The following is a 26,801-nucleotide window of genomic DNA, read 5'->3' as shown; positions in this document are numbered from 1 at the left end:
ATTCCCCGTATGATGGCATACAGGAAGATTCCAGATCATATTAAAGTAAAAAAAAAACTCATCAAATTAACATTTCATGCCATGGGACCTTTAAATATCTTTTCATGTATTTTGCTTTTGGATTTATTATAAAATGAATATTATAACACATTTTAGAAATGTTATTACACTTCAAGTATGAAGTATAGCAAAAGTCACAAAGTCTCATGGCATTTAGATGAATGGAATTTCATAAATAAATAAGCCCAGATTTGACAGTGGATGGGACATGGCACGGCTATAGATTGATGAACACACTGTATAATGCAGACTAAAATACAGGGAGGAGTTGGAGCCTGCCACCATTTTCCTGTAAGTTAAGAGACTGAGGCGATCACGAATTAGTGTACATATTACTGAGTTTAATCGCAAATTTTTAGAAAGGCTGGGTAGAAATTTAGGGGGGCTATAGCCCTCCTAAAATTGGTCTAGTGATGCCCATATTATGCAGTTTACTTTTAACCAATAACATCTTCCACCGTTCTGTCCAATTGTTTCTCTAACTTCTTGGCTTCTTCTTAATAGTGGCACACTGCCCATTAGTTGTTGTTTTTTTCTCTCTTTTGTTTAAAAATGTTTTTACTTTGTAACACTCAAGTGGTGAGAACAGGCATACTGTCCCATACACTGGGTACAGTGTTACTGATTGTCTGAAGTTGAACAATTAGTTTCACAGAGACCTAAAAGGCCTAAAGTTTTCTAGTTTCACAACGGCTAACATTTTCTTGATTCTCCTAAACTATTCTACGAAAATATACTGTATTTCTAATAAAATATACTATACCACACGCTTGAAAACATGATTTTGGTTCATTGAGACTGCGTAGGCCTATAGGCTCACATTTGACATACAGTACACACAATGAACCAAAATCATGTTTTGGAAAAAAAGGACCACTTATTTTGAATAAGTGGACATACACTGCAAAAGTGAGCCTATAGGCCTACGCAGTATCAATGGACCAAAATCATGTTTTGGAAAAAAAGGACCACTTATTTTGAATAAGTGGCCATACACTGACATCTACTGGGGCAAACAGGATAATGCAGACGTGTCACACCTGGAAATGTCACTCATGTAACCTACTCATAAAGTTGTGTGTTCTCCCCAATGCTCTTCTGTTATTCCCGAAAATGGAGAATGTAGATCAAACAGTGGGCAATATTTTATCTGAAACGCCCTCTATTGAAGAGGTGGAGGATATATTACATGGGGGTCAGCTGTCCTGTAACCATGTCGATGAAGTGTGGCCTAATTTGTTTCTGGGGGACATGTAAGTGCAGTTGTATGTGTACTTCTTTTTGATGTGTTGTTTAAAAGAAAAGTTTGACGTTTACAATGTCATTCTTTCATAAACAGGTACATGTCTCACGACAGATATGGCCTATGGAGACTGGGTATAACACATGTTTTAAATGCTGCACATGGTAAAATGTGTTGCAAAGGAAGTGATGATTTTTATGGGACAACCGTGAAGTACTATGGCGTTCCAGCCAATGATCTGCCTACATTTGATATTTCACCTTTTTTCTACCCTTCAGCACACTACATTCATGATGCTCTCAGCACAACAGGGGGTATGTAAAAACATTTAATTTCCATTTTAAAAATAGTATGACATTTCTTCAGGCATGATCCACACTGGTTATCCATTTGAATTATTAATTGATCAAATTTAATTTTTATGAAAATAATTTTAGATTGTATAGATATTTACAGATTCATTGTATCTCTTTTTAACAGCTAAAGCGTTTGTGCATTGTGCTGTGGGAGTGAGCCGTTCAGCTGCTCTGGTCTTAGCTTACCTAATGATATATTGCAATTACTCTCTGGTGGATGCCATCTTGAAAGTGAAAGAAAGAAGATGGATCTTTCCAAACCGAGGATTTCTGAAACAGTTAATAACTCTCGGCAATGAATTAAACTATAAGGCACAGTCAAAGTAGCTTGATATGTTTTAAACAAGTATGCAATTCAGAAATCTGCAAAATCAAACATCTAACATTTACAGTACTCCTTCCAGTGATCAACAGCAATCATCATTAACATGATAATAAACATTTTCTTGTCTTTCTAATCACAGCTCATGTTTTACTTCTGTTAAATATAAGCTATTTGAAAAAAACAAGAAAGAAATCTAAAGCAATAATTATACTCAATAAAGATAATTCTTGTTTTGTTTCTGGGCCATATTTAATTATTCAATACTTCCCAACATTGGGCACAAATTAAACCTCAAATACTTTTTTTGTCATCTTTTATATAAACTTGAGCTGATCAGTATGCAAATGCAAAGCTGATCAGCTTGTTACTCTGTTCTCCTCTTTGTTCCACTATACAATACTCAATGTTCACAGATGTGCACTAAACACAATTGTCACTCATTGTCCAGTTCTCTCGTCATCGGATGAATCATCCGTCACTTGTGAAACAGATCACAATACCACCATAGAAATGGGACTAGCTAGAATGGCAATGAGAAATATAAAATAGTCGAATTAGCTGCCTAGACGTATAGCCTACGACATGTAGCCTAAATAATTATTAACAAATCTTATTTTCCACGTTATGTATTTACTCAATGTAGGCCTATTATCAAATCAGGGGCTATTAAAGTTGTCAGTGTCAGGTCCAAAGCACTGATTTAGTACAAATACGAATTCATGCGGTGTTTATTACTTTTTTCCACGCTAGTCAAGATAAGCCAATCATAGTCGAATGTGATTAGCCTACTGGTGCAGCCATTTTATTCAATAATTTTATATAGACTTTTATACTAGAAGTCCATTTACATGTCAGATACCATGTCTTGGAATTCATATATTTAACATGTTATATTTTTTCGAGTGAAAATATCTCCAGTAAGAGGAATAAACATTAGAAGATTTGAATGCGACTCAATGGAGGTTTCGACTTTCCGAGCCACCAGGCGCCCCCTGGCCATTCACACTATTTGTTGTAGCTACGCACAGGCTATCCTCACCATCGAAGAGCTGAGATGTGCAGCGGTATCTGCTGACCGAGGAGCGTCATAAAGAGCACCTGTTTGTGTGGATCACGACTTGCCAAAACGATTATGTATGCTGAGCCCCCGGGAAAACAAGAGAAACACATTTTCACGGGCGTTATAGTCTGATTTGGGTCAGTTCAGAAGAATGACAGCTCAGAAGCATAAACACGGACTGCTGGCTATTAAAGAGTTCGAGAATGTTCTGGACACTTGCAAACTTGATCTAACTCCAGTCGACGAGGTCTGGCCGAACCTGTACATTGGAAGCGTGTAAGTAGCTACTACTACAAAACTGATCATGCGGTGATGTTCCATTAGATTTTATTTCAAGATTTATAGCACGCAAGCTGTGTCCATGTTGTTTATATTTAGTTTTATCATAGTATCTTTATATCTAAATATTTGAGAAGAAACTATTCTATTCGAAGTGACTTATTTGATAAATAATAATGTGCATCCCTCTAATGAAATCAATTCTGCAGTTGCTTGACTTTTAATGCCACAGTGTTTGTCCCGTTAAATTAGCTACATAACAAATTTTTCTCTTTTTTTAGGGCCATTGCTCAAAATAGAAATGCTTTGAAGAAAATGGGCATCACTCATGTCTTAAATGCTGCCCATTCCAAGCAAGGCAGCATTGGGGACCAGAGTTATTATGGCAATACAATTGTATATTATGGCATCCCAGCAGAAGACTCTTCATCATTTGATCTTAGTGTGCACTTTAAACCGGCTTCTGATTTCATCCACAAAGCCCTGAGGAAGAAGAATGGTAAGTGACCACAGTCAGTAATGCTAATGTAATAAAAAAATGCAAAACAAGTCGATCAAAATGCACTGGCAGTATTTTAGTCCAGTATTAAAGTCCACTTTAAAACTAACACTGATTCATATAAATGGTTGATATTATAGACATAAGTATTTCGAAAAACTTTTCTGTCCTAAATAACCCACATGACATCAAAATACAATTTAAAACCATCCATAGTTGACTGACACTTTAAGACTCTTACAGCATTTTGAGGACAGAAAAAGAAACTCGTTCTGTTGTTGAAATACTCTGAAAATGGTTGCATTTCCTCTTTATCTCTTTAGATTTCCCTCTAAACCTGATAAAAGCTTATCTTGATTCTGAAATGCTTTATAAAACAGAAGATATATTAACATTTAATGAAAGGTTCATTTCAATTGTTAGTATTAGCAGCTCCTCTTGACCATTACGGTCTATGTCTTTTATCCGCAGGTAAGGTGCTTGTTCATTGCATCATGGGAATGAGTCGGTCTGCCACTCTGGTTCTAGCGTACCTTATGCTGCGTCAGCGTCTTACTCTCCCCACTGCCATCCAAACGGTAGTATTGAAACGTGCGATCTATCCTAACAGGAACTTTTTGAGCCTTCTCCTTGATTTGGACATTCAGCTACAGAGAAAGCGAATGCTGTGTCCGATTCTCTGACAGAAAAACAACACAAATGTAATGAACACACACAAGCACATGCATTAATTTTATATAACTTGAGGGTGAAGAGGTAACCAGCAATTGTTTGTTTACATTATTTATGATAAATTGTTTTATAAAACATGTGCCTTTCAGGTTTAGTGTATCTATAGACCATCTTTTAACTTTTCCATACATTTTCAAGGTATACTGTCTATAACATGAGAATTTAGCTATGAAAACACTTTAATATTAATGAAAAAATATTTTGGCATGTTTGCATAGTCATATTAACATGGGTGATTTTACTGTAAAATGTAGTGTGACTGAAGAATTATGTTGAGGAATAGTGTTTTTACGAAAATCTGTATGATATATTCAAGTTGCACCTTTATGAACCACAGCACACAAGTGCCACATTATCACACAGCCAATAATATTTAGTCAGTATTCAGCATAGAATACCAAATTAAGCAGTATTAAATGATTGAATTGTGGTTCATCATTCGGCAGCAGAGAAACACTCACTGAAAGCAGTATTAGCTTTTACGTTGCCTTTGGCAGCCAAATTTGGAGAAATATACGAGCCAAGCAAAACATTCTTCTGTTGACTCAATCCTAAAAGCCTTGTTTAAAATGACTGAGCAGCACTTTGCTGATGTGATTTTTAGTGCACCTTTTTGTTTTAATAGCAGAATAATGCGTTTCATTCAGGCCATTGATTCACAGAAGTTCTTTTGTTATCTTGGAGAACATTTACTGGTGTATAAACAGTTTTGTCAAATGCACCCTATACTTACAACATTTAATTAGACTCTGAATGAATATTCAGTTTGTTACTCTCTTACATATATCTGCCTATGCTAAGTATTTTTAAGCGTTGAGAAGTGTCACAACTGCACTCGTGGATTCATATACAGATGTTTCATGTACTAACACAAATAAGGTGCCAAATATAATTTATATCTGTATTAATTTCAATAAAATAAACATAAAGCGCTTTGGTTTTTGCATGTTAGTTAGGCAAATCCAATGATAGTATATTTGTGAATATTTACCCGTATACTAAGTTCATAATAATTGCGAACTAAATCTAGCATTTCTTTGTTTTATATGTAATATACTTCTATGCATTTACCTCACATGTTAAGATATATGCAATTTATGTGTCAGTTATGATACTATCTGTAGAGGACCCTTTCTAATGTAGGGTATAACATTATTCATCTATTCTACTGTACTTTTGATTCATTTTCCCTTTGTGCTTCCGAATGCTTCCAGCAGGGTGCAGTGCTGTGTCATGAAAAAGATCAAATTAAAATCTATTATGCTAAGTGTCCTCCCATAATCTTTTTCTTTTCATGTGAAATCCTTCATATGCTACATTAACACAAGCCTCTTTTGTAAAGTTGAACCACATTCAAAAAATTCACAAAGTGCTACATTGATAAATAGATTATAGATTCAAGCCTGTCCTTTATCATTTGTCAATGACATTTCATCGTGCATATGTACTTTAAGGGAACCGTAGCCCAACCAAGATTTTAATAGAACAACATTAACCCACAGAAACCTCGAGAAGAGAAACTAATTCCCCAGGACTGGCTCTTCCTGTCGTCACCCTGACAGCGTGACCTGCAGCTGTGCAACCAGAGGAAGCAGGACCCACACGAGTCCCCGGACACGCATCTCTTTCAGAGAACATTCAATTAAGACACTACTTTGCTTCCTGATTAGCTGCTTGGCGTACACTGTACGATGATAAATCATGGAAGCAGTTGAGAAGAGAAACGGGCAACAGACGCAAGCAGCTAAGCCAAGTGTGTGTATATATTTTCAGCTAAGCGAAGTCATCTCCTGATTTGACTGTGGAGGAACCAGAGGCACAGAGGGGGTGACGCTGATGACCACATTAGTGTCAACCAAGTGCTCTGGAAAACAGATGCATCTGTACACGATTACATTGTGTTTTCCCAGGGAAGACTGTCAAGCCTAAGATATCATGGATAAAAAGAACAAACAAACAGATCAGCCCAGCAGCAACATATACTTTGGCTTAAACAAACTGCTTTGAAGAAATGGCAGTAGAAAAGCATGGCTAAAACATACATTGTGTAAGCATTTTTTTAAAGACTTTAAAAGATTTAATTGATTAAAAATACAATAAAAACAGTACGAATTTGAAATATTATAATTTAAAATAACTTAAATTAAAAAAAATCTTTATCCTTGTGATTGCAAAGCTGAATGTATACACACACAAATAGAATGTTCAAAAGAACAGCATTTATTTGAAATAGATTTTTTATATATCATTATGTATGTAATTTTATATGTCTTACTGTCACTTTTGATCAATTTGCTGAATAAAAGTGAATTGTTATTACTGACCCCAAACTTTTAAATGGTAGAGAAAATGTTACTGTAGGACTATTTACTTTGAATTCAGGAAGTCTCCATTACTTTTAAAACCACAAAAGGAAAGCAGGCTGAATGATTCATGGATTGGATCTACCATGACAATTTGAAATTGCCGATTTTGGACCACTTGATACAAATTACATACACTGCATTTCCAAGGAAGATTAAATAAAGCCAAGCTTAGTCAGTGTAGTGCACTGCACTGTATTATTTGATTCACCAGGACAAAAGACAGAAAAAGAAACGGAAAAGACTATTAAAATCCACGAAACATACTATGTGTTATCGTGATTCGTTTGTGTACAGTATGTGGTTTCAATAATAGTAATAAGCAGATCTTGAGAAGGAGCAGGTGTATGTGGCTTTCACACCCAAGCCATTAATTCCTTTTTATTAGCTTCATAAAACCGTAATTACTATGGGTCTCAAAGCATACTTTACCGGCATTGGAAAGAACAACTCTTAGTTAAGTCTTTTCCTGTTTTACACAAGTAGCATTTGAGCACCAACTAAACAGTTTCAGCTGGAATACAAAGAAGACAGCGTATCTTAGAGAGGGGTATCTGACACGCTCCAATTACCGAACATGTCACTGCACTCGCATGTGCAAAGATCTCACCATTTATCAAAGACTCGCCCTCAAGGCAAATGAAAGGAACATCTGGATTTCAAGACTGTTTAACCTAGCAGCCGGCGAGACCTCGTGAGAGGATGTGTATTTCCCTGCACAATGACTCATGATAAAGATGTATGTGTGCAATAAAAGCCGCTGATGACCCACCTTTACCTTTGTCTAGTCTGCAAGAGTGAGTTACAATATTGGGAGTCTAGCCAAGATATACACAATATGTGCAGAACACGCTCAAAAGATCATTGTCTAGGGAAAGACTTCTAAAAGCAAACCTGACTGCCCACTAAGACCTGGAAGAGCTCTTTGTATCCAGGGAGGTTTATAATTATACCCCATTTAAAAAAAGAAACAGCCTCTAGAGACATATCTGTGGACTGGCTGTCGACAACGTCCCTGACCAAGGAGAGAAGAGCAGGCAATCTGAGAACAAGGGGGAAAAAAAGGGCCACCGGCTGCAAAATGTGAGTTCACAAATGGAGGGAGATTTTAGAGGCTTTTAGAAAGTAACATTTTGGTGTTTTGGAGAGCTATAGCGTTACTATGAAAGCTAACCTCAGTGAATCTCTCACAGCTCTGGCATCGCACGCTTTCTTTCCCACACCTGAGCTGTAAACACATTTGCCGCAACAGTCAAGGAATCCTAAGTGGAATGATATTCCATAAAAGCCCTCAGTATTCATTTTAATGATGTTAAGAGCTGAAGTGTAGTGTCAGTGCGCTCTTAGCAACAAGAAGATTTCACGAGCAACAACCTCAGGCGGGCTCAACTAGTTTGATGGGCAATTTGAAATAAAGAGGGATTGAGCATGCATCTTAACTGCATATCAGGCATATTAGCATGATAATATCCAAACCCTTACTGTAATTTTGCAAAAATTTTTGGGGGGGCCAGGATGTCTCTCAAGGAGCTGTGTGCCTATGAAACACCATCCGTTGCTGAACTGCAGAACTTCCTGTTGGCTGACAGACGGCCCACTGGACATGTCAACCAAGTGTGGCCTAATGTGTACATTGGCAATGAGTGCGTATTCTTTTTTCTATTCAAATGGAAATTCAATGAAAGTTCACACAACTACAGATGTTCTCTGTGTTTATGTTTTGTCAGGGTTGCGGCACGAGACAAGTCAATGCTGTACAATATGGGGATCACACACATTGTGAATGCTGCTAGTGGACCCCCTCATGTCAACACTGGAGCCCGCTTTTACAGAGACATGCCAATAGATTACTATGGTGTGGAGGCTGATGATTCCTCAGACTTCATCTTAAGTGTGTTTTTCTATCCAACAGCAAGGTTCACACGAGCTGCACTGTCAAAAAATGGTGAGTTACATAAGGAAACATCCTTATGAACATTCTTGATGCAATATTTTTTCCCCCGCTATACCACTGGTCTAGTCTTACTTACAGCATAAATATTCAATACCTTTGTCCTGCTTGGGGAATGCTTCATTTTCCCACCTGCCATTGCTTCTCACGCACTGTAGAATAGTTGTATCATTTCGACCATAAACGCAGTAGCGGTTGGTTTTAACATTACAGTAAGTGACATGGCATCTGATGCACAGAAGCCAATGGCACATGTCGCTAGGTTGTGACACCTTCAGTAATGACTGACAGATGAGCTGAGAAGCTATATTGACATAATTGTGACACAAAATCCTAAATAAATAGCCTATTTAGCGCTATTTTTAAATAAATGTCAATTAAATGTATTAAAGTCTGTAATATTTTTTCAAACGTTAGTGGCACATCAGTATGTGAGTGGCATGTGCCACTGAATGTTATAGGCTATGTCGGCCTAATGACAATGTTGTAGATCATGCAAACTGCCCATTCTAGGAAACAACTGTTGAAGTTCAATCAGTTTGGGGTTGCCAGTTGGGTACTAGTTCACAACGGATGTCCGGTTAGAGACATGAAGAAGCAACATGAAAGTTCTTTGATGCTATATTCAGCACATAAGTGCAAAAGAGTACATTGCTGTTTTCCATATGCGTGTGGCCTAACAAAGCATAATAAAACAATCAATATAACATAACAGAAACAATTCATTAACTAGATAAATGCATTGAGAGGTAGCAGAAACACTTCCATGAACAACATACATGAACACAAATCAATCACTATGTAAAGTTTCCTTAAACAAAGGTTAATCAACCGAACACAATAAATTCAGTTCATCAAACAGTTAACATGAGCTGAAGAACATAAATCAACTTACTTGTTCATATAGGGTACAACGGGGCTAAGGCACGCCTTAAGAAAAAAATTGCTTTTCACTACTCCTATAGTGTATGATATACGTATTGAACATTTATGGAGCAACAAATTTTGTGTGAAAATAAATCATAAAAGTGGTTTATTTTATTTAAAAATCTTAAAAATGTATGGGGTGTCAAGGGGGGCTTTTTAACCCACACATGGGGTAAAAGGCTCACCAGCATTGGGCAAAAGGCACACAGTATTGATACTAATAATAATATATTTTTTAATCATGTCTAAGTTAATAATTGTTCAAAACAATCACTTTAACAAAGTTTGAACTATTTTCTGTTTATTTTGATGAATAAAATAATTAATTTTTGATCAATAAATATGGTGTCATTAAAATATCTGAAAAATATAGAAACAAAATAATTTAAAAAAGTAAAGATTCTGAAAGCATTGAAGGAGATCCCATAATAATTTAATATTGATTTACAGTAACAATAAATTCTATTTTATTAGGCTATATGATATGATCTAATAATCACATTTTTAAATATGATGGTTTCATTATAAATGTGGTGATTATCTTCAAGGTGGACATCCAACTTAATATATGATACAATCCGAATCTAACCATGTCATGTCAACAAATGGAAAAGTCAGCCATCTGTTTATTATCATATTAAAGGGTTAGTTCACCCAAAAATGAAAATTCTGTCATTAATTACTGACCCTCATGTCGTTCGACACCCGTCAGACCTCGGGCACGACTTACATCGTGATGACGATTTCAAAACAAAGCATCATGAAGCTTCGAAGCGTTATGAATCACTGAGTCGATTCAGCGGTTTAAATCGCCAAATTTCAGCAGTTTGGCGGTTTGACACGCGATCCGAATCATCGTTCGGCTCTGTGATTCATAACGCTTCGAAGCTTCATGATGCTTTGTTTTGAAATCGTCATCACTATGTAAGTCGTTATTTAGAGTTTTTTTGCGCTCAAAAACTATTGTCGCCGATTCATAAAGTTATTTTATAACCACTGTAGTGAGATGGACTTTGTAACGACGTCTTTAGTACATTTTAAGGGTCTTGGGAGTGTAGTGTACCATTGTGCCAATGGAGGACTTTCAGAGCAATCAGATTTCAACTAAAATATCTTAATTTCTGTTCCGAAAATGAACGGAGGTCTGACGGGTGTCGAACGACATGAGGGTAAGTAATTAATGACAGAATTTTCATTTTTGGGTGAACTAACCCTTTAACTATGGTGCCTTTTGCCCCAACAACAGGTGGGCCTTTTACCCCAAATAGGCCTACCATACTTTTACATTTTCTTCTGTTATTGAAAAACTGTTGCTTTAATTACCTTGAACAAAGCTGACAAACATTAACAAGACCTTTGTTTTAAAATATATATATTTTTTTTAGCGATTCTTATTTGCTACTTAAATCTAAAAAAAAATTAAAAACATAAAATATTAGATCAAATGAGCGCAGAATCAACTTTGCTGCTGCCCATGATCGCGTCAAAGATCAGACAAATTTCCACGTGCATCTTGAAAAGCCGTTGTTTTGGAAAGTGCTGAGGCAGGTTTTTGTGCCATCTAGTGGTTTAGAGGAAAATAAAATCAAGAGACAGGCTCCAAAAGGGAGCAGAATCTCATTGAGCTCCATGTTAAAATGCCTAAATTTACAGCAGAAAAAAACATGTTTAGCTACAGCCTAGTACAAATTGTGGTTTTGGTCTATATCTAATTTTGCCCTTCATGACAACTGTGAGCGGGGTGATTTTTTTATTTTTTATAACTCATTCGTTTATATTATATAAAGCCTTACATGTCTGCATAATTAAGGGCGTGGTTACTTTGATTGACAGGTGGATTGCCATTTGTCGGCTGTCTGTTATGCCGCGTTCCAGGCAACCCGTAACCATAGTTGCCAAGTCCGCGTATAACACGCGACTTTGGGCTTCTTTTTTTGGCAAGTCGCGTTAAAAAAATCACGAGTCGCGGGTTGCGGTTTTTTGGGCTTATTTTAAAAAATGTGGTTGCTTGTTAGGAAAATATAATAAGCAACTTCGTTTCTTTACATTTATGGTCGCTTTTTTGTCCAATACATTGACTGACACTGTCTTCTCACAACAGGCATTCAGTGCAACGATACAAGTGCTGTAGTAATCGGTCCTTTTATATCCCGCCTCCTTCTCCCCTTCATTGAAGAAAAATCGCGTTCAACGTGCAGGCATGTGACGTTATAAATGCACGTAATGAAAGTTAGTAGACTTAAATAGACATTTTTACAAACAATAGCACAAGCAGAGATGGAGAGGAAAGAGGGAGGAGAGGCACCTAATTTAATTAAAAAAATATTTTTGTAATGTATTTAAAATTACAGGCTATTATAAAAAAACAAGTCTACTAATAATAACAGTAGGTATGGTTCGAATTTATTTTATTTTAAATATGTGGCTATATTGCAGCGCTGTAGTGCTTGTGTCCCAATGTGCACACTATCCATCCTAAATAGTGTGACATTAGTAATTTTCAGTACTATCTAGGGCAGATAGTGTGCACAATGAGATGCAGGGCTTGTCTTTTTCACGTTTGCAGTGTGTGTGTTGTTCACTACTTACTGCCCCTAATATGTGTGCACTAACTCCGACTATGGGTTACCATAATTGGCCTCCATGTCACTCTTTACTCTTCAAACCTCTTCTGTTCACAGCTGATCGGAGGATATTGTGTGTCCTTTATTGCAATTTGATGATTTTTGGAAAATCACATCTGTTTTTGCTTTTCAAACTCTGAGAGGTTTCAGTTTAATATGTTGCAGGCTCATTTATTGATAAAATTATTTATTATAAATAATATTGATGATAATAAATTATATAATAATATTGGGCTTGTTTTGGGCTTGTTTTTGAAGCTGCGGTTGCTTATTTGTCTCGCGAGAGTTGGCAACACTGCCCGTAACCCGTGTTTTTCCAACCTTCTACCCGTGAAAGTGCACTGGAACGGCAGTCAAACCCGTGACTTCCCACCCGTGAACTCGTACTAGATCGATGTACTCCCAGTTACGAGTTTTGACGTCACATAGCCCGCAAAGCAACAATGGCAGCCCCCTACGGATGCAGTGTTCATGAAACAAATATACAAATAACGTAAAATAAAAGGTATAACAGCTTTTCTTGCCGTCTGCGCTGTTTTTCTCCTCCATTTCCCTCAAATAAGCAAGGAGTAAGCACCTTTGGCGATAGAAATGATTGTAAATTATCATACACCCCGTACGGTCCGCCACGCTTTGTTTACATCTAACTGCCACACAATTCCTTGCGCTCAGGCAGTTTGGCGTGACTTTGCCTGGAACACTACGAAGTCGTGAGTCGTGGTTTGAAGTTGTAATTTACAGGCTCAAAAACCTGCCTGGAACGCAGCATTAGTCATCACGTCACCTCAGCCAGCTCGACCCTACTTTACAAAAAACTGCTCTTCAGAATCCTATGGGTGACGTCATGGACACTACGTCCTATATATATATATATATATATATATATATATATATATATATATATATATATATATATATATATTTTTTTTTTTTTTTACAGTCTAAGCTTTTTCCCATGGAGCCTTTAGCCCCGTAGTAGGGCCTGCCCTACCCTAATATACGCGCACATCAAATGTGAAGCAAGCATTGTCACTCCATGCTGAGCTATTTACTAGCACTTATCAACGCCACCTGCTGGAGATAAGTGGAGCCTTTTGCGTTTTTGCTTTGACAGCGCACTGGCATTGGCTGATTGCCAGAACAAGTCTCACACAAATTCAAAATACATTCACAATTGGCCTTTTTAACAACAAGGAATTAATCTATCATAGTGACTTGTAATGGATTTATTCAGTTTGTTCGCCAGAATGGGCAGTTTGCGTGATCAACAACATTGGCATTACATAGGCTATAACATTCAGTGGCACATGCCACTCATACTGATGTTTTGTGACACATGCACTGGCACATGTCAAGTTTTAAGTGACACATGCTAATGAAGACCGGATGTGCCACTGACACACCAGTAAAGACCGGATATGCCACAGGATGTGCCAAGCATAGCACATGTGTCATTGGCTTCTGTGGGTCAGATGCCATGTTACTTATGTTAAAGGTTTAGTTCACCCTCATGTCGTCCCAAACCCGTAAGACCTTTGTGCATCTTCAGAAAACAAAGATCTTTTTGATGAAATCCGAGAGCTTTCTGACCCATTCACAATGTAAATACCACTTTCAAGGCCCAGAAAGGTAGGAAAGACATTGTTAAAATAATCCATGTGACTACAGTGGTTCAACCTTAAAGTCCTCATGAAATCAATAATTACTTACGATCTTAATTACTTTGTTAGCCCACATTACAGGTCTTAGGGTGAACAACTAATCCGTGCATAAGTTAATACACATAAAAAAATTGTTTGCCGTGGTAATCTTTAATCAAAATCTGAAAATTAACTTCCGGTCTTGAATGGCGTTCCCTTTCCGATGACGACTGTGTGACGGCTTGGGTTTGAATATCCTTAACTCCCCTCCAACCGTTAGTCTGCTATGAGCGGGAGATGGAGAGGAGGAGCGCTGGAGTGAAACCCTGCCCTCTATTCAATATTCCGTTTCTCTTGGAAATACGTCACAGCACTGAAATAAAATAAGTTGCAACTTCCGGTTCACTGGGACTTTAATGTTATAAAGTGACAAATATTTTTTGTACTTTCAAAGCGCTACGCAAAACGGCGGCTCACCATTGGCTAGCTCCTGCACCTCCTGTGAACAGCATCAGCCAATCGTGAGCCGCTGTTCTGCCATATCTCTTTGAAAACGCTGCACTGTATTTACAACGTAAACTCCGTAGGAGACTGGCACAGACGAGAAGAATTTGTTGAATAAAGTCATTATTTTTGTGTGTTTTTTGCAAAGTATTCTCGTCGCTTCATAATTAAGTTTGAACCATTATGTAGTGTCTGTATAATTTGTGTTCTTTTATTCATGTGTACTGCTTGTTTTATTGTTTGTTTTTAGGACAATTAGAACCAATTATCACTTTCCCTTTTGCGCATGTTTATTCAAATTCATTAAAACTGAGCCTTAAATCCATTAAAACCATATATTAGACACAAGTTCACCAGATTAACTCCCTCTAACTACAAACCATCGAAATTCAAAAAGTCTATACTAAAAGTAGCATTATCACTGTACAAGTGTCTTGCATTGATTCTGTTCTGTTCTTCAGGAAGAGTGTTTGTCCACTGTCTGATGGGAGTGAGTCGCTCTGCCACTCTAGTGTTGGCCTTCCTCATGATCTGTGAGGATCTTAATCTAATGGAGGCTGTTAAAGCTGTACGGCAACACCGGGACATCTGTCCTAATCCTGGCTTTCTTAACCAGCTTCGACATCTCGACATGAGCCTCGTCCGAGAGAGGAAGAAAAAACTGGAAGCTTACAAATTGTAACTGAAAACTTGGTAACAATGTGATGAATCCCTTTTCAAGAGCACGTCCCTTAAGGGCTTCCTCCCCCATGGCCTTGTCCCAGTTCTGTTGGGCCAGATCTTATTTGCTAATATCCATTGTAGTGCAGTGGCAAAATGGGTATCAGAAGGCAAAATTGAAGGGCTTTCCCATAAATGGTAAATAACCTCCACAGGGCAGCAGGGTCACAAAATAAATGGCAGTTTTTTAAATTTCTTCCAGATGAGATATACTTTGAACTTGTTTCAAAATGAGCTAGTAAGCATGTTTGGTTTTTTTTAACTGGAGTGAAATGAAACGGTTGTGGCTTGCTCTTTATCATGGGAAGGTGGAAGAGCCATGCTTGGCTACATGTCTTAAGGGTTGATCCCCTGTAGTGAATTTCTAATGGGTATCATATGCTCCAACATATTTACAGTTTCTTCTAAAATCCATTGGTGTTGTGACCCATGGATATTTGTGAAAGTAATGACCAAACAAAAATGTGATAAATTTTTTAAAAATTTTTTTACATTGTGTCCACTGAAACGTTTCTTTTCTTGTTGCTATTAAATAAATGACACAGTACTGCAGGAATTATGTGTTGTTTTGTTTTGAAAGAGGGTATCCGTTAATTTTCACCTAATTTCCCTTTGGACTGTGAAGGCAAACATGATTACAGAAGCAGAAAGGTCAAAATAAATACTAACTGTTCCATGAAAATATGCATTGATCATTCGACTTGAAACACATGTATTGACTTAACACAGAATATAAAGCTTTATGATTGATTCCAGAGATTTCTAACTTTCTTTTTTAACAGAAAAGCTCCTCAAGACAAACCATTGGCCTCTCAGCTGCAGGCAGCATTATGAGACGGCATCTATATCAGATCTGCGGTATCTGCTGCTGACTAACAGACAGCCTTTTGGACCTGTCAGTCTTATCTGGCCCGGCTTGTACATTGGAGATGAGTAAGTACCGAACCGTCACAGTCTTGAGAAGAAAAAGCATCTAACCAAGATAGCAGTGAAAATCCAAAGCTTCACACTATTGGCACCTGTACCTTAAATTACAGTTCAATCTATGCATGTAAATGATGTGATCAAAAACATATGTTAAACAGCTGCTCATTTCAGGTCAACGGCTTGTGATAAAGGACTCCTTGCTGATCTGGGAATCACTCATATTGTAAACTGCGCAGACGGACCGCGTCGCATCCACACAGGTGCCCAGTTCTACTCAGATATGAGTATAAGTTACTGTGGAGTCGAGGCTTCAGATCACCCACTGTTTGATTTGAGCCAGTATTTCAGCTCTACTGCATCCTTCATTAAATCTGCACTGGCTCAAAATGGGAAGTCTGACTTCCTTGACCTTTTACTGATTCATTCTATCAGTGATTGTACAAAAACTAAAACAAGCAGAGCAAAACAATACATTGAGCAGTGAAAAGTCAGCAGGCAATAGAAACATTTCAATAAGTGGAATATGTAAATTGTAACCAATGTCAGAGATGCAGAATTGCTTCGGAGGCTCTCTGTTTGCTGCAGGTAAAGTGCTGGTCCACTGTGCAATGGGAGTCAGTCGCTCTGGAGCCTTGGTCCTGGCCTTCCTCATGATGTGTGAAAACCTCACCCTCACAGACGCCATCATCGCTGTCAGATTGAACTGGGACATCTGTTCGTTCAGGCTGATCTTTTTCTTCTTCTAGTTTTGTGAAGAGTGACATTACAAGGTAATAAAAATAAATAAAAAAATGAAAATATATGCGTCGAAGAAAAACGGGCAAGGCTGAGACATGCAGCAAAACAAAGGAAGCGGGCCCTTGAAATTCTGGTGGCTAAACGTCAGAAGAAATAGGGTTTAACTTACAAGTTTATAAGTAAATCTGTCACTCACTTGTCCGAGTAAAAAAATTGCTTGTCTGGACAAAATTCAATTTTTTTTGTGTGTGTTAAATATTCTGAAGCAATATTCTCACCAGTGTTCAATCAGCTTTGGCCAATTTAAATCTGCATATGTATGGGGTGGACAGGTGTCTTTATGCAGCTAACGACCTCAAACAGGTGCATCTAATTTAGGATAATAAATGGAGTGGAGGTGGACATTTTAAAGGCAGACTTACAGGTCTTTGAGGGTCAGAATTCTAGCTGATAGACAGGTGTTCAAATACTTATTTGCAGCTGTATCATACAAATAAATAGTAAAAAAAATCATACATTGGGATTTGATTTCTGGATTTTTTTTTTTAGATTATGTCTCTCACAGTGGACATACACCTACGATGACAATTTCAGACCCCTCCATGATTTCTAAGTGGGAGAACTTGCAAAATACCAGGGTGTTCAAAAACTTATTTTCCTCACTATATATATATATATATATATATATATATATATATATATATATATATATACACACTTTTTCACAAATATATATAAAATTCTGTAAGTGTCATTCTCACCAAGGCTGCATTTATTTCATCAAAAATACAATATTTAATATCAATATTAATATTTTGAAAATTGCATTACAATTTACAACAACTGTTTTCTACTTTAATAAATTAAATAAGTGAATTATTCCTGTGATATCAAAGCTGAATTTTCAGCATCATTACTCCAGTCTTCAGTGTCACATGATCCTTCAGAAATCATTCTGATATGCTGATTTGCTGAATATTATTTTCAATGTTGAAACTTGCTGTGTTGCTTAATATTTTATCTGAAAACCTTGAAAAATAAATCTAACTCCAAATTTTAAACAGTATATAGTGTAAATAATGACTAATTGTAATACATGCAGAGTATGCAGCTTCATATCAGATGATGAATCAACTTTAATTAAAGACCAACTAATGTGGTATGGCTGTAATACGGTTTCAACAGTGAGAAGCTATAAATAAGAAGAGCATTGTGCTGCTATCTCAGGCATGAATATGAACATCACCCCCACAGCCACATATTTCTTTACATTTGTACATTACACGCATATGCTAAAACCGATTTAAAAGCAGTATATAAAACAATGTCTAACGGAAATATAGCTAGCGACACTAATGTTTTTGAAACATATGTGCTGGAATGATTTGAAATTCATGAAAATTAAGAACTTGTCTCACAGTAATAGAGCTGCTTTTGTGGAAAAGAAAGAAGATTTCAAGGTTGAAGGAATAAGTGAACCTGACAAAACAGTAAAAGGAATTCAACATCACCAATTTAATGACTTCCCTGTCAAGGTGAGTGATGGTGGTGACTGAGTATGAGAGGAGGGGGAAAAAAAACATCCAGTGCTGATGGTTTTGAAAACCATCCCTCTCCGGAGATGATTCATGTGTCCTTTTCACATATCTGGGAAGCGAAAAGCAATTACCATTCCATTTGCAGCGGCCAAGCTCGCATTACAGAGACTGTGTTAAACTCGGTTCAAAAAAGAAACACCTTTTGGATTAAATTACAAGCACAGCTCTACAGAGATTTCCTATTTTTGTCAAATTTAGTCACTGGGCGCCAGGAAGGACAGCTGCCTGTAGGAGGGCTCGCAGCAGGCAGTGTAAGGAGGGAATAATTGGCTGGTGGAATTGGGCCCAGGCTGTACTGTCTCCTCTGGGACAAAAGTCAGATTCACTGGCCTTTGACTGAAGCTGCCATATTCCTCCCTTGTATCTGTCATGAACCACAAACATAACAACACAAGCAGGGTGCATGATGAGAACATTACTTTTTTCCCCCCATTCTGCATATTCAAATCTGCATAATGATGTGATATGGGCTATGTTTGAGGGGTGTCTTATGGACCAAATGTTCTCATGTAGATTTTTAGGAGCTAACGTGCCGTGCACAGATATACAAACAAGCTTTCCATCCATAACAGGGGTTCAAGCTGACAGCGATGGACTCCTTTTCACATTTCTGGGTTTGGAATGTTTGGAATAAATTATAAGGAGGATTAACTTCTATAGACATACGTGGGAGACCACAGCATATATCAGTGTTTGTGTTACCACTTGCTCCAATAGTAAATGTGGGAATATAACAGAATAATGCTACAACAAGAATAAAAAAAAAAAATCATAGGCCTAAATGTAAAATATAAAATTCTCTGAGAATTATAAATTATTTTTGCAAAAAAACCCAAAAAAAGATGTGGAAATATAATTAAGTAAAATGCGTAATCGAAATAAAGATCTACTGAGTGCTTATTTCGCAGCAGTGAAGGCTATAACAGTGTCGCGAGAAAACAGGTCTACGTTAGGACCTTAAGCGATACCACTGGTTCAAAGACATTTTAAAGGGTACTCTCTTTAGATCATCATGTTATGAAATATGTTTTTATGTAAATGTTTTCTGTTTTAGTTAGCTTAAATACTAGAATAGCATGCAGATACTCGATTAGCCAGATAGCTAGCTTATACACTATGTAGGCCTATTTGCACTTACCCCTCAACATCTTTCATGTAACTCTGTTAAGTTCTTAAAGGGGCAGTGTGTAATATTTATGAGGATCTATTGACAGAAATGCAATATAATATACATAACTATGTTTTCAGTGGTATATAAAGACCTTACATAATGAATCGTAATGTTATTTACCTTAGAATAAGCCATTTCCATCTACGTACTCTGCAGGTCCCCTTTACAGTGAAGACACTATTTTGCGACGCCATGTTTCTACAGTAGCCTTAAACGGACAAACTGCTCTAAAGAGTGCTAGCTACTGTCTGCCGTCTCCGACGACAACATCTTTGTCGCTCAACTTTATGCAAAGGATCAACAAATCAGTGCGGCGACTACCATTGGTAGTGCAGACAGCGATTCGCAGCTTGGATACCTGTCGGATCCCAAAATTGTCTGCCTGCAATACCGGAGGCTGCACTTTTAGGACTGCTGCAGTTTCAGGACTGCATTTCTAGGACCCTAGTTTTTTATGACAGCACCATCTAACTGTACTCCAACAGAGGAGACCTGATTCAAACTTTTTCCACCTTATTTTTAACAAAACCGAAGGCACACCTTTTTTTTATTTTTTATTAATTAGTTAAAATATTTCAATAGGGTTACCGATGGGTAGATTTAGGGCTAGGGGTTGATTAGGACAATAAATCAATTAAACAACTAAATCATTGCTAGGGTCCTAGAACTGCGGTCCTGATATGCAGCCTCTGGGTGCTATGCTACTTGTCGGATCGCCTACTAGAAATGAAACAGTTTGGCGTTTTAATCGTTTTAATCACAATAGTGAGGCAGCAACATTACATGCATCTGGAACAAATACCTGGCTCTGTGTGTGTGTGTGTGTGTGTGTGTGTGTGAGAGAGTGTGTGTACAGCAAATGCGCCACTCCCCTCATCAGCTTCTGCGCTGCATGTTACTAAGGTCAGAGAACTCAGATCAATAGCCTAAAAATATCATTTCAAATGTGTAGCCTATTCTGGGCCTAGCAAACATGCCACATCTACTCGGTGCAAACGGACCACCCCAGGCTGTATATTGGAACCAAGCACCACACCATTAGGGGGGCAAACAATTTTTCTTCATGTTTACACATACAATCATTGATGCACTAAGTGGCATATTTTTGAAATCCAATCCTGTGTTTGAAGAGAGGGGAGCAATTGTTCAGACCGCAGGGAACATGTTTTTACCAACCATTGTAAACCAAGTTAACAAAACAGCCAATAAAATGTATATCATCTACTGAAATTTGACATCGGTTTTGACAGTATTTCAGCTGTCACATAAGTATAATAATGCATACTTGCAATAAAGTTAATACAAGCCTTCAGTCAAGTGTTTGCTTTCAGGCTGAACTAATAGACCCTTGCAGATAAAAAAGAAGCTTTGACAGCTTTTACAGGTCCATTATTTGCTGCATTAAAACCATACTAATATGCAATTACAAGACAAACCCATTAAAACGAGACAAATGTTACATGGCATTTCTTTTTTCCTTCCTCTCCAAGGTATAATAAGATTCATATGCTCAACAATGGGAAATGAAAATTAAGATGGCATCCAAAGAACACCAGTACAGATTCATTCAGAAAGCGACTGAACATGAGCATCTGGAGGAATGGCTTTGGCAAAGATCAGGAGCTAAATGTATAGTAGATAGGCTAGATATGGTCCATATCTAAATTAGTAAAAAGATAAAAAAGCTACTCTATCAAATAGATTAACATGTAAAATGTTTAGCTGGGGTTAAAAGTGAGGATTAAGTATTTGCTTCGACTTTAGACAGAATGCCACCATCTTGAAAAACAAGGTACAAAACATTGTCAATGTGGCAGAGGGGTTAATGGAATAATGTTGCTAATGCTACCTAGGCTTGAATATTGATTACTATGAAGCAAAAGACTTAGCTATTTTAAACCTCTCGGAGTTTCTCTACCCTGGAGCTCAATTTATTGACCATGCACTCAGCAAAGCAGAAAGTAAGTAAAGAGAGACAGGGCATGTTAAATCTCTTTAGATAAGAGGGAAGTAACAGGCACTCAAGGACTCGATCAAGTGAGCCCTGTAGAATTCAAATGAGAGGCCCAAAAAGCAGAACTGATGCATGGAGGCAAGTGTTACTGACGCAGATTTTCCCAGAAAAGAACAGCGCTCTCTTGAAGATTAGTGCCGACCTATGAAGTCATCGCTAATATCAGTGACTGAGATACATTTTGATATGTGCTGACACAGCAAACTGATGGAAAATGGAAGGTGACCTGGAATTGAATAGCATTGTCTTGAATTGTTCCATCTCTGTACTTTGGGCTTAAAGCAGAACTATCGGTTTCAAAATAATTCTGATGGTACAGTGACTCCTAATAAAGGCGAATGGCTTCCGTTTCTTTCCCACAACAGTCCCATCTCAAGATGGCATTAAAGAAATACATCTCATGGCAGGTAAGCGTTGAAAATCTGCAACCTTGCTAGGTATCTCTAAACTGTCTCAAATGTATATTATGTGCAATGTGGCCTTTTAAAACGCACGCAATGTGTATGTGAAAATTATGGCAGTATTTTAGCAAAAAAAACCTCGTCATTCCGATGTTCTTCTTTTTGATATATGGTTGTAATATTGCTCACCTTATCAGCCGACATGATTCTTCTTGGCTTTTGAAATAATTTAGCTTGTACACATGCACGTGTATAGCTTTCCACTGCAATTACGACAAACAGTTGCATATTTACATGAGTGAATCCCACTGTCCTAACACACACACAGTTGCTTAAAATCCAGCTAGTTCAATGCATGGTTGAAGTTTACCAATGACACACAGCCAGGGTGTTGTTCAGCTACTTTGTTTCTGGGCTTTTAATGATTCGTAAAGATATATTCAATATTTGTGCTTTACATCGTGTACTAGAGCCAAAGACTATATTTATTAATTTAATAAATATAGTCACTTGAGTATTTACATTAAGTCACTTAAATATGAGGCACTTAGAATCAAGTGTTTTCCAGCTAAATTTGTCCATCCTCTACAGGCAAAAGCATCCGTTTCTCTATTCAGTAGTCCCTGCACCCCGCACGATTGTTTCAAACCATCTGAAACTCGGTTGGTTGTAATTGAACCTTTCAAGAAAAATATGAGTCACAATACGTATGAGATGAAAACAGAGTCCATTCACACACTTTTAAGTCTGTCAGTGGCTCATCATAATTTATTTTCTGCTAAAATGTACAGCATTTAAGTGACCGACTAGAAAGGTAACTCATAAATACAGGACTGTTGCTCTGTTAATTAGTACAGTCAGGATATCCCTCTTACGTCAAACTGCCATTCTGTACAGGTACAAAGGCTACAAAATAAGCTATACAAACAGACACGATACAATTTACCTTTTTACATGCCATCTGTTTTGTCTATCAACAAGGCTACTGCTCTACATTTCAGTAAAATATAAATCAGATGTTTTATAAAGATAAAAAAAATCTACAGATGGAATGAAAATGTAAGTTTAAAGGCATTTCATAAAAGACCAACTTTGGAGTAAATTGACACTCATAATAATCTTGCAACTCTGCCCCGTTTGAAATGTTTTCGTTTATACCCTTCCCCCTTGATTTAGATTTCTACATGTACAAATACTGACATTGACTGTTCTTTGCTATTGTGACAGAAATTGCTTTAAATTGTATAAAAACAGAAAGCTGCCTCAGGTAAAGAAACTTGTTATAAAGTAACAAATTATACACAATTAGCAATAGAACCTTCCAAGCCGAACATGACGATTTTTTTCCAAATCTTTACAGTATTAGAATCAACAAAAATAGAGTTTAATTTTTCCTTCCATACGAGGGAAACCTAACCAAGGCCATACATTTAATATAAAATTGCTTGCTATTAAGCACAACACTGTACAGTACTACTTTGATGCACTGTCACTAACAAAGACGTTATAGCATGCTAAGTATAACCTTACATTTAAAAAAATATAAAAGTAGATTTACAATAATTTAAATAATATGAAGGCATGAGTACAGACTTACATATATAACCTTGCGATTGCTAAAGGTACATTGAAAAGGCTCTTTTGTCCAAAAACATACAATGCAGGCACATTTAAAGGTTCCATAATGCAGGTTCCAACTTAAAAGAAAATGTAACCTCCGTTCAACTGCAATGCAGTTCAGGGGAGATTTCTGCTTACACAAATGTTACATTTTAAATCTTATGCTGTAAGGCTTCCCATAAATAGGGGAAAAAAGCTAAAATTTAGCCAATAAACAAAACTTTTTTTGCATTCTTACCAAGTGCTGGTTCTTTTAGAAAGATCCATAAAAGCGATCATTAACCATGAAAATAAGAACAAACTAAATACCTCAAGTCAACTAGTTGACTTTGCAACATCATGACCCTTTACTTTCAGGTCGTTGATTATCGTCTCATATAAGGCCCGTTTAAGGGTTGTTTGGACATGCCGGTATTCACATAACCATGATGACCTGCTGGGCTGTACATCATATTGCCATGGGGAGGAGCCTGCATGGGCTGCTGTGGGTAAGGCTGGGTACCCATCATGCCCATCTGCATAGAGTACTGTGGAGATTGATTCATATAGGTAGGATTGCCATGGTAGCCTCCGTTCATCATAGGCTGCGTCACCCTGTAAGGGTTCATCGCCATATTGACGTTCACGTTCATCGAGTTGACGTTGTAAGCCGGAGCGGGCATGAGGTTCACCCCCATGTTCATCCGCGGCGGCATAGTTAGCGTCCTCCCAGGAGCCTGCATGGCTACGGTCTGAGGACCTCTACCATACATCTGCTGCTGGTGGTGGGGCGGCAGAGGGGCCGATTTGGAGCGGATGGACATGGGGTGGTGATGGTGGTTCTTAGGGGGCATTTGCGTTTGCAGTCTCTGAGATGGGGCCAGGTTCATGTTGGGTGTGGCCATGTTGCGCTGCAGCATCATGGGCGGTGGAGTCATATTGGGCGGAGGAGTCACAGTAGCCTGCGACTGAGGACCTCCACCAGATTGCGACAGAGAAACCAGTGCAGGATTGTGAGGCCCGAGCTGCGTGGACAACGAGCCGTTGTTGTTTGCATAGGATGAGATGGAGTGCGAGGCAGAATGGCTGAAGGGCAAGGACTGGTCCATGATGGTATTGGTGAGTTGTTGTAGCTTATGCAGGCTGAATGTAGCTGACGGTTGACCATAGTGTCCACCTCCATACTCTACCTGGCCCATTCGGTCATACAGACCCAGGTTGCTGGAGGGGTTGTTGGACTCTGGGATGTCGGACAGCTGCATGGGTGGAGCGAAGCTGGCCGGCATGGAGCAGTGTGACAAAGGCTGCTGGTACTGGTGTTGTGGGTGTTGGTGATGTTGATGGTGCGGATGATGCTGATGATGGCTGTGGTGGTGACTGTGGCTATGCCCGTGTCCATGCCCATGGCTGTGCCCATGTCCGTGCGGATGGCTGGGCTGCCTCTCCGGCACACAGCCTTGCGGAGACTTTACACTGCATCCCTGAGGGGAGCTCATGCTGGTTTGCTGGAGCATGCTGCAAGCGCCAGTATTGTTCACCACAGGACCGGCCATCTGCTGGGACACAGCACAGCTGCTCTGACTGTGGCTGCCACCGGAGGAGAGGTTGCCATAGGAACAGCTGCTCTGGGAGGAGGCGCCTGCTCCTGCTCCCGTGCCACAAATGCTGTTACCCAGCGTGGAATCATAACTGCTGGGATTCTCGTAATTCTCAGTGGTGCTCTCAATGCTACCTAGGTCACTGAAGCCACTGTCCACCACCTGCTGAGAATGGTCCGACACTGAGGGCACATCCATTATTGGGCTGGTCTCCATGTTGTTATGAAGCGAATGCACAGAGACGGTGCCCTGATCAGGACTGATCTGCGTGTAGCCGCTTTCTAAAATGGACACCGCTGGACTATTGACTGATCGTACAGATTGGCTCGGGTGAGAATGGACAGAAGACAGAGGGCTGCTGTGATCTGACTGCTGGCAGTCATCCACGGGAGTCATCTGAGGGCTCTGCTCGACGTGAACATAACGCTGTAGGCTGTGGCAGGCCTCCTGAGTCTCCACACAGTCCTGAAAGTGCCTCTCTTGCTCAGACTCTTGAGTCAGAGACTGCACAGCTTGAGCAGTCTCCATGTCAAGCTCAGGGCAAATGTTATGGTCCTCTTTTATTGCCGGGGTTAACGGGCCCATATGCTTTTCTTCAGGCCTCTGACTGTTATCCTCTTCCTCGGTTTCTGAGTCTGGAGGATGATCCGAGTCCACAGCGTCTCCCTGTTGCATGTCCAAGCTCACGAACGTGCTTTCAGATGCAAGCTCCTCAGAGCAATGAGGCAGTGGGTCCAAGAGGCTCGGCTGCACTTCAGGATTTTTATTATTATTATTATTATTAAGAGTTGTAACTGGCTCTGGTTCTTCAGTAAGGTCTTTTTCTGTTAGTGGCACTGGGTCCTCTATTCTTTGTTCATGGCTATCATCTTCATCATCTGCATCGTGATCATCCACATGAGAAGGTTCTGGCTCTTCGTCCTCATCCTCTTCCTCATCTCGTTCACCCGAGCCCTTACTAACCCTGCCTTCTGCTTCACCCTCTGGCTTCAGGTCCTTGACTTCCTCTGTATTTATAGTTGACTGTTCAGCATCATCTATTGGACCTGATGTTGTCTCATTGGTCTCATCAGTACAGGGAGAATTTTCCACCGTGTCAGACTTGTCTGTTGACTCATCCTCATTTACTTTGTGAGACTCTGGTGGCTCTGGACTGTGGGGCTCTGAAATGCAGGTGTCCAATTCTGGGTCCTCTGGCCTGGGCTCTCTGTAGGACTCGCATGGTTCTGAGAATGAGGCAGGGCTGGCATCCTGCTCCTCCTCTTGCTCCTGCTCCACTGTGACCATTGGTGTCTCTGGAGGTGTGTAGAGGTTGAGCTTAAAGCCCATTTTGCGCTCCTTTAGTCTCCATTTGGGAGGGCCTCGTTTGACACCTTTGGGCCAGCCTTTCTTCCGTTTTACAGGTCGAGGATTGTCCTTTTTTACTGCTTCAGAAACACCAAAAAAAAATGATATTATTTATCTTTCAAATA

At 38.8% G+C, this 26,801-nt stretch overlaps 4 protein-coding genes across 7 annotated transcripts in view; 3 read left to right on the top strand and 1 right to left on the bottom strand.

The window, feature by feature from the left end:
• Nucleotides 1-1,169: 1,169 nt before the first annotated feature.
• On the top strand, nucleotides 1,170-2,220 carry LOC307142303 (dual specificity protein phosphatase 13A). Its single transcript, XM_079843005.1, has 3 exons — nucleotides 1,170-1,313; nucleotides 1,400-1,617; nucleotides 1,784-2,220. Exons 1-3 carry the CDS (start codon nucleotides 1,174-1,176, stop codon nucleotides 1,984-1,986), a joined length of 561 nt encoding a protein of 186 aa, XP_079699131.1. The 5' UTR covers nucleotides 1,170-1,173; the 3' UTR covers nucleotides 1,987-2,220.
• Nucleotides 2,221-2,461: 241 nt separating this feature from the next.
• On the top strand, nucleotides 2,462-6,881 carry LOC307142304 (dual specificity protein phosphatase 13A). Of its 2 annotated transcripts, XM_079843007.1 has the most exons (4): nucleotides 2,462-3,320; nucleotides 3,605-3,822; nucleotides 4,294-4,400; nucleotides 6,057-6,881. In XM_079843007.1, the coding sequence occupies exons 1-4, from the start codon at nucleotides 3,196-3,198 to the stop codon at nucleotides 6,111-6,113; spliced, it is 507 nt and encodes a 168-aa protein (XP_079699133.1). In that variant the 5' UTR covers nucleotides 2,462-3,195; the 3' UTR covers nucleotides 6,114-6,881. The 2 variants fall into 2 exon arrangements, with proteins under 2 accessions (XP_079699133.1, XP_079699132.1); XM_079843006.1 differs by lacking the exon at nucleotides 6,057-6,881 and having other exon boundaries at nucleotides 4,294-5,823.
• A 1,035-nt stretch (nucleotides 6,882-7,916) lies between these two features.
• On the top strand, nucleotides 7,917-15,837 carry dusp13a (dual specificity phosphatase 13a). Its single transcript, XM_079842096.1, has 4 exons — nucleotides 7,917-8,000; nucleotides 8,432-8,560; nucleotides 8,645-8,862; nucleotides 15,025-15,837. Coding segments are annotated over exons 1-4 (570 nt in total). The 5' UTR covers nucleotides 7,917-7,998; the 3' UTR covers nucleotides 15,246-15,837.
• A 6,693-nt stretch (nucleotides 15,838-22,530) lies between these two features.
• Nucleotides 22,531-26,801, bottom strand: part of kat6b (K(lysine) acetyltransferase 6B) — a 54,955-nt gene continuing 50,684 nt past the window's right edge. For 2 of the 3 annotated variants that reach the window (XM_079841972.1, XM_079841973.1), the window contains exon 17: nucleotides 22,531-26,756. In XM_079841972.1, coding sequence (XP_079698098.1) covers nucleotides 24,118-26,756 — 2,639 coding nt within the window. In that variant the 3' untranslated portion in view covers nucleotides 22,531-24,117. The remainder of the gene's footprint in view (nucleotides 26,757-26,801) is intronic. The other variant, XM_079841974.1, reaches the window with a different exon arrangement.

This window comes from Gobio gobio, assembly GCF_949357685.1.
Source record: "Gobio gobio genome assembly, chromosome: 18".
Classification (NCBI taxonomy): Eukaryota; Metazoa; Chordata; class Actinopteri; order Cypriniformes; family Gobionidae; genus Gobio; species Gobio gobio.
The sequence above is the reverse complement of the archived record's forward strand: the minus strand, read 5'-3'. Positions and strand labels throughout refer to the sequence as shown.

What these genes read in the sequence shown, in the direction of transcription:
- LOC307142303 (XM_079843005.1), top strand. Translation starts at nt 1,174, where the DNA reads ATGGAGAATGTAGATCAAACAGTGGGCAATATTTTATCTGAAACGCCC. An exon ending in AATTTGTTTCTGGGGGACAT is followed by an intron (nt 1,314 to 1,399) that starts GTAAGTGCAGTT and finishes TTTCATAAACAG; the next exon opens with GTACATGTCTCACGACAGAT. An exon ending in TGCTCTCAGCACAACAGGGG is followed by an intron (nt 1,618 to 1,783) that starts GTATGTAAAAAC and finishes TCTTTTTAACAG; the next exon opens with CTAAAGCGTTTGTGCATTGT.
- LOC307142304 (XM_079843006.1), top strand. Translation starts at nt 3,196, where the DNA reads ATGACAGCTCAGAAGCATAAACACGGACTGCTGGCTATTAAAGAGTTC. An exon ending in AACCTGTACATTGGAAGCGT is followed by an intron (nt 3,321 to 3,604) that starts GTAAGTAGCTAC and finishes CTCTTTTTTTAG; the next exon opens with GGCCATTGCTCAAAATAGAA. An exon ending in AGCCCTGAGGAAGAAGAATG is followed by an intron (nt 3,823 to 4,293) that starts GTAAGTGACCAC and finishes TTTTATCCGCAG; the next exon opens with GTAAGGTGCTTGTTCATTGC.
- dusp13a (XM_079842096.1), top strand. An exon ending in AATGTGTACATTGGCAATGA is followed by an intron (nt 8,561 to 8,644) that starts GTGCGTATTCTT and finishes ATGTTTTGTCAG; the next exon opens with GGTTGCGGCACGAGACAAGT. An exon ending in AGCTGCACTGTCAAAAAATG is followed by an intron (nt 8,863 to 15,024) that starts GTGAGTTACATA and finishes TCTGTTCTTCAG; the next exon opens with GAAGAGTGTTTGTCCACTGT.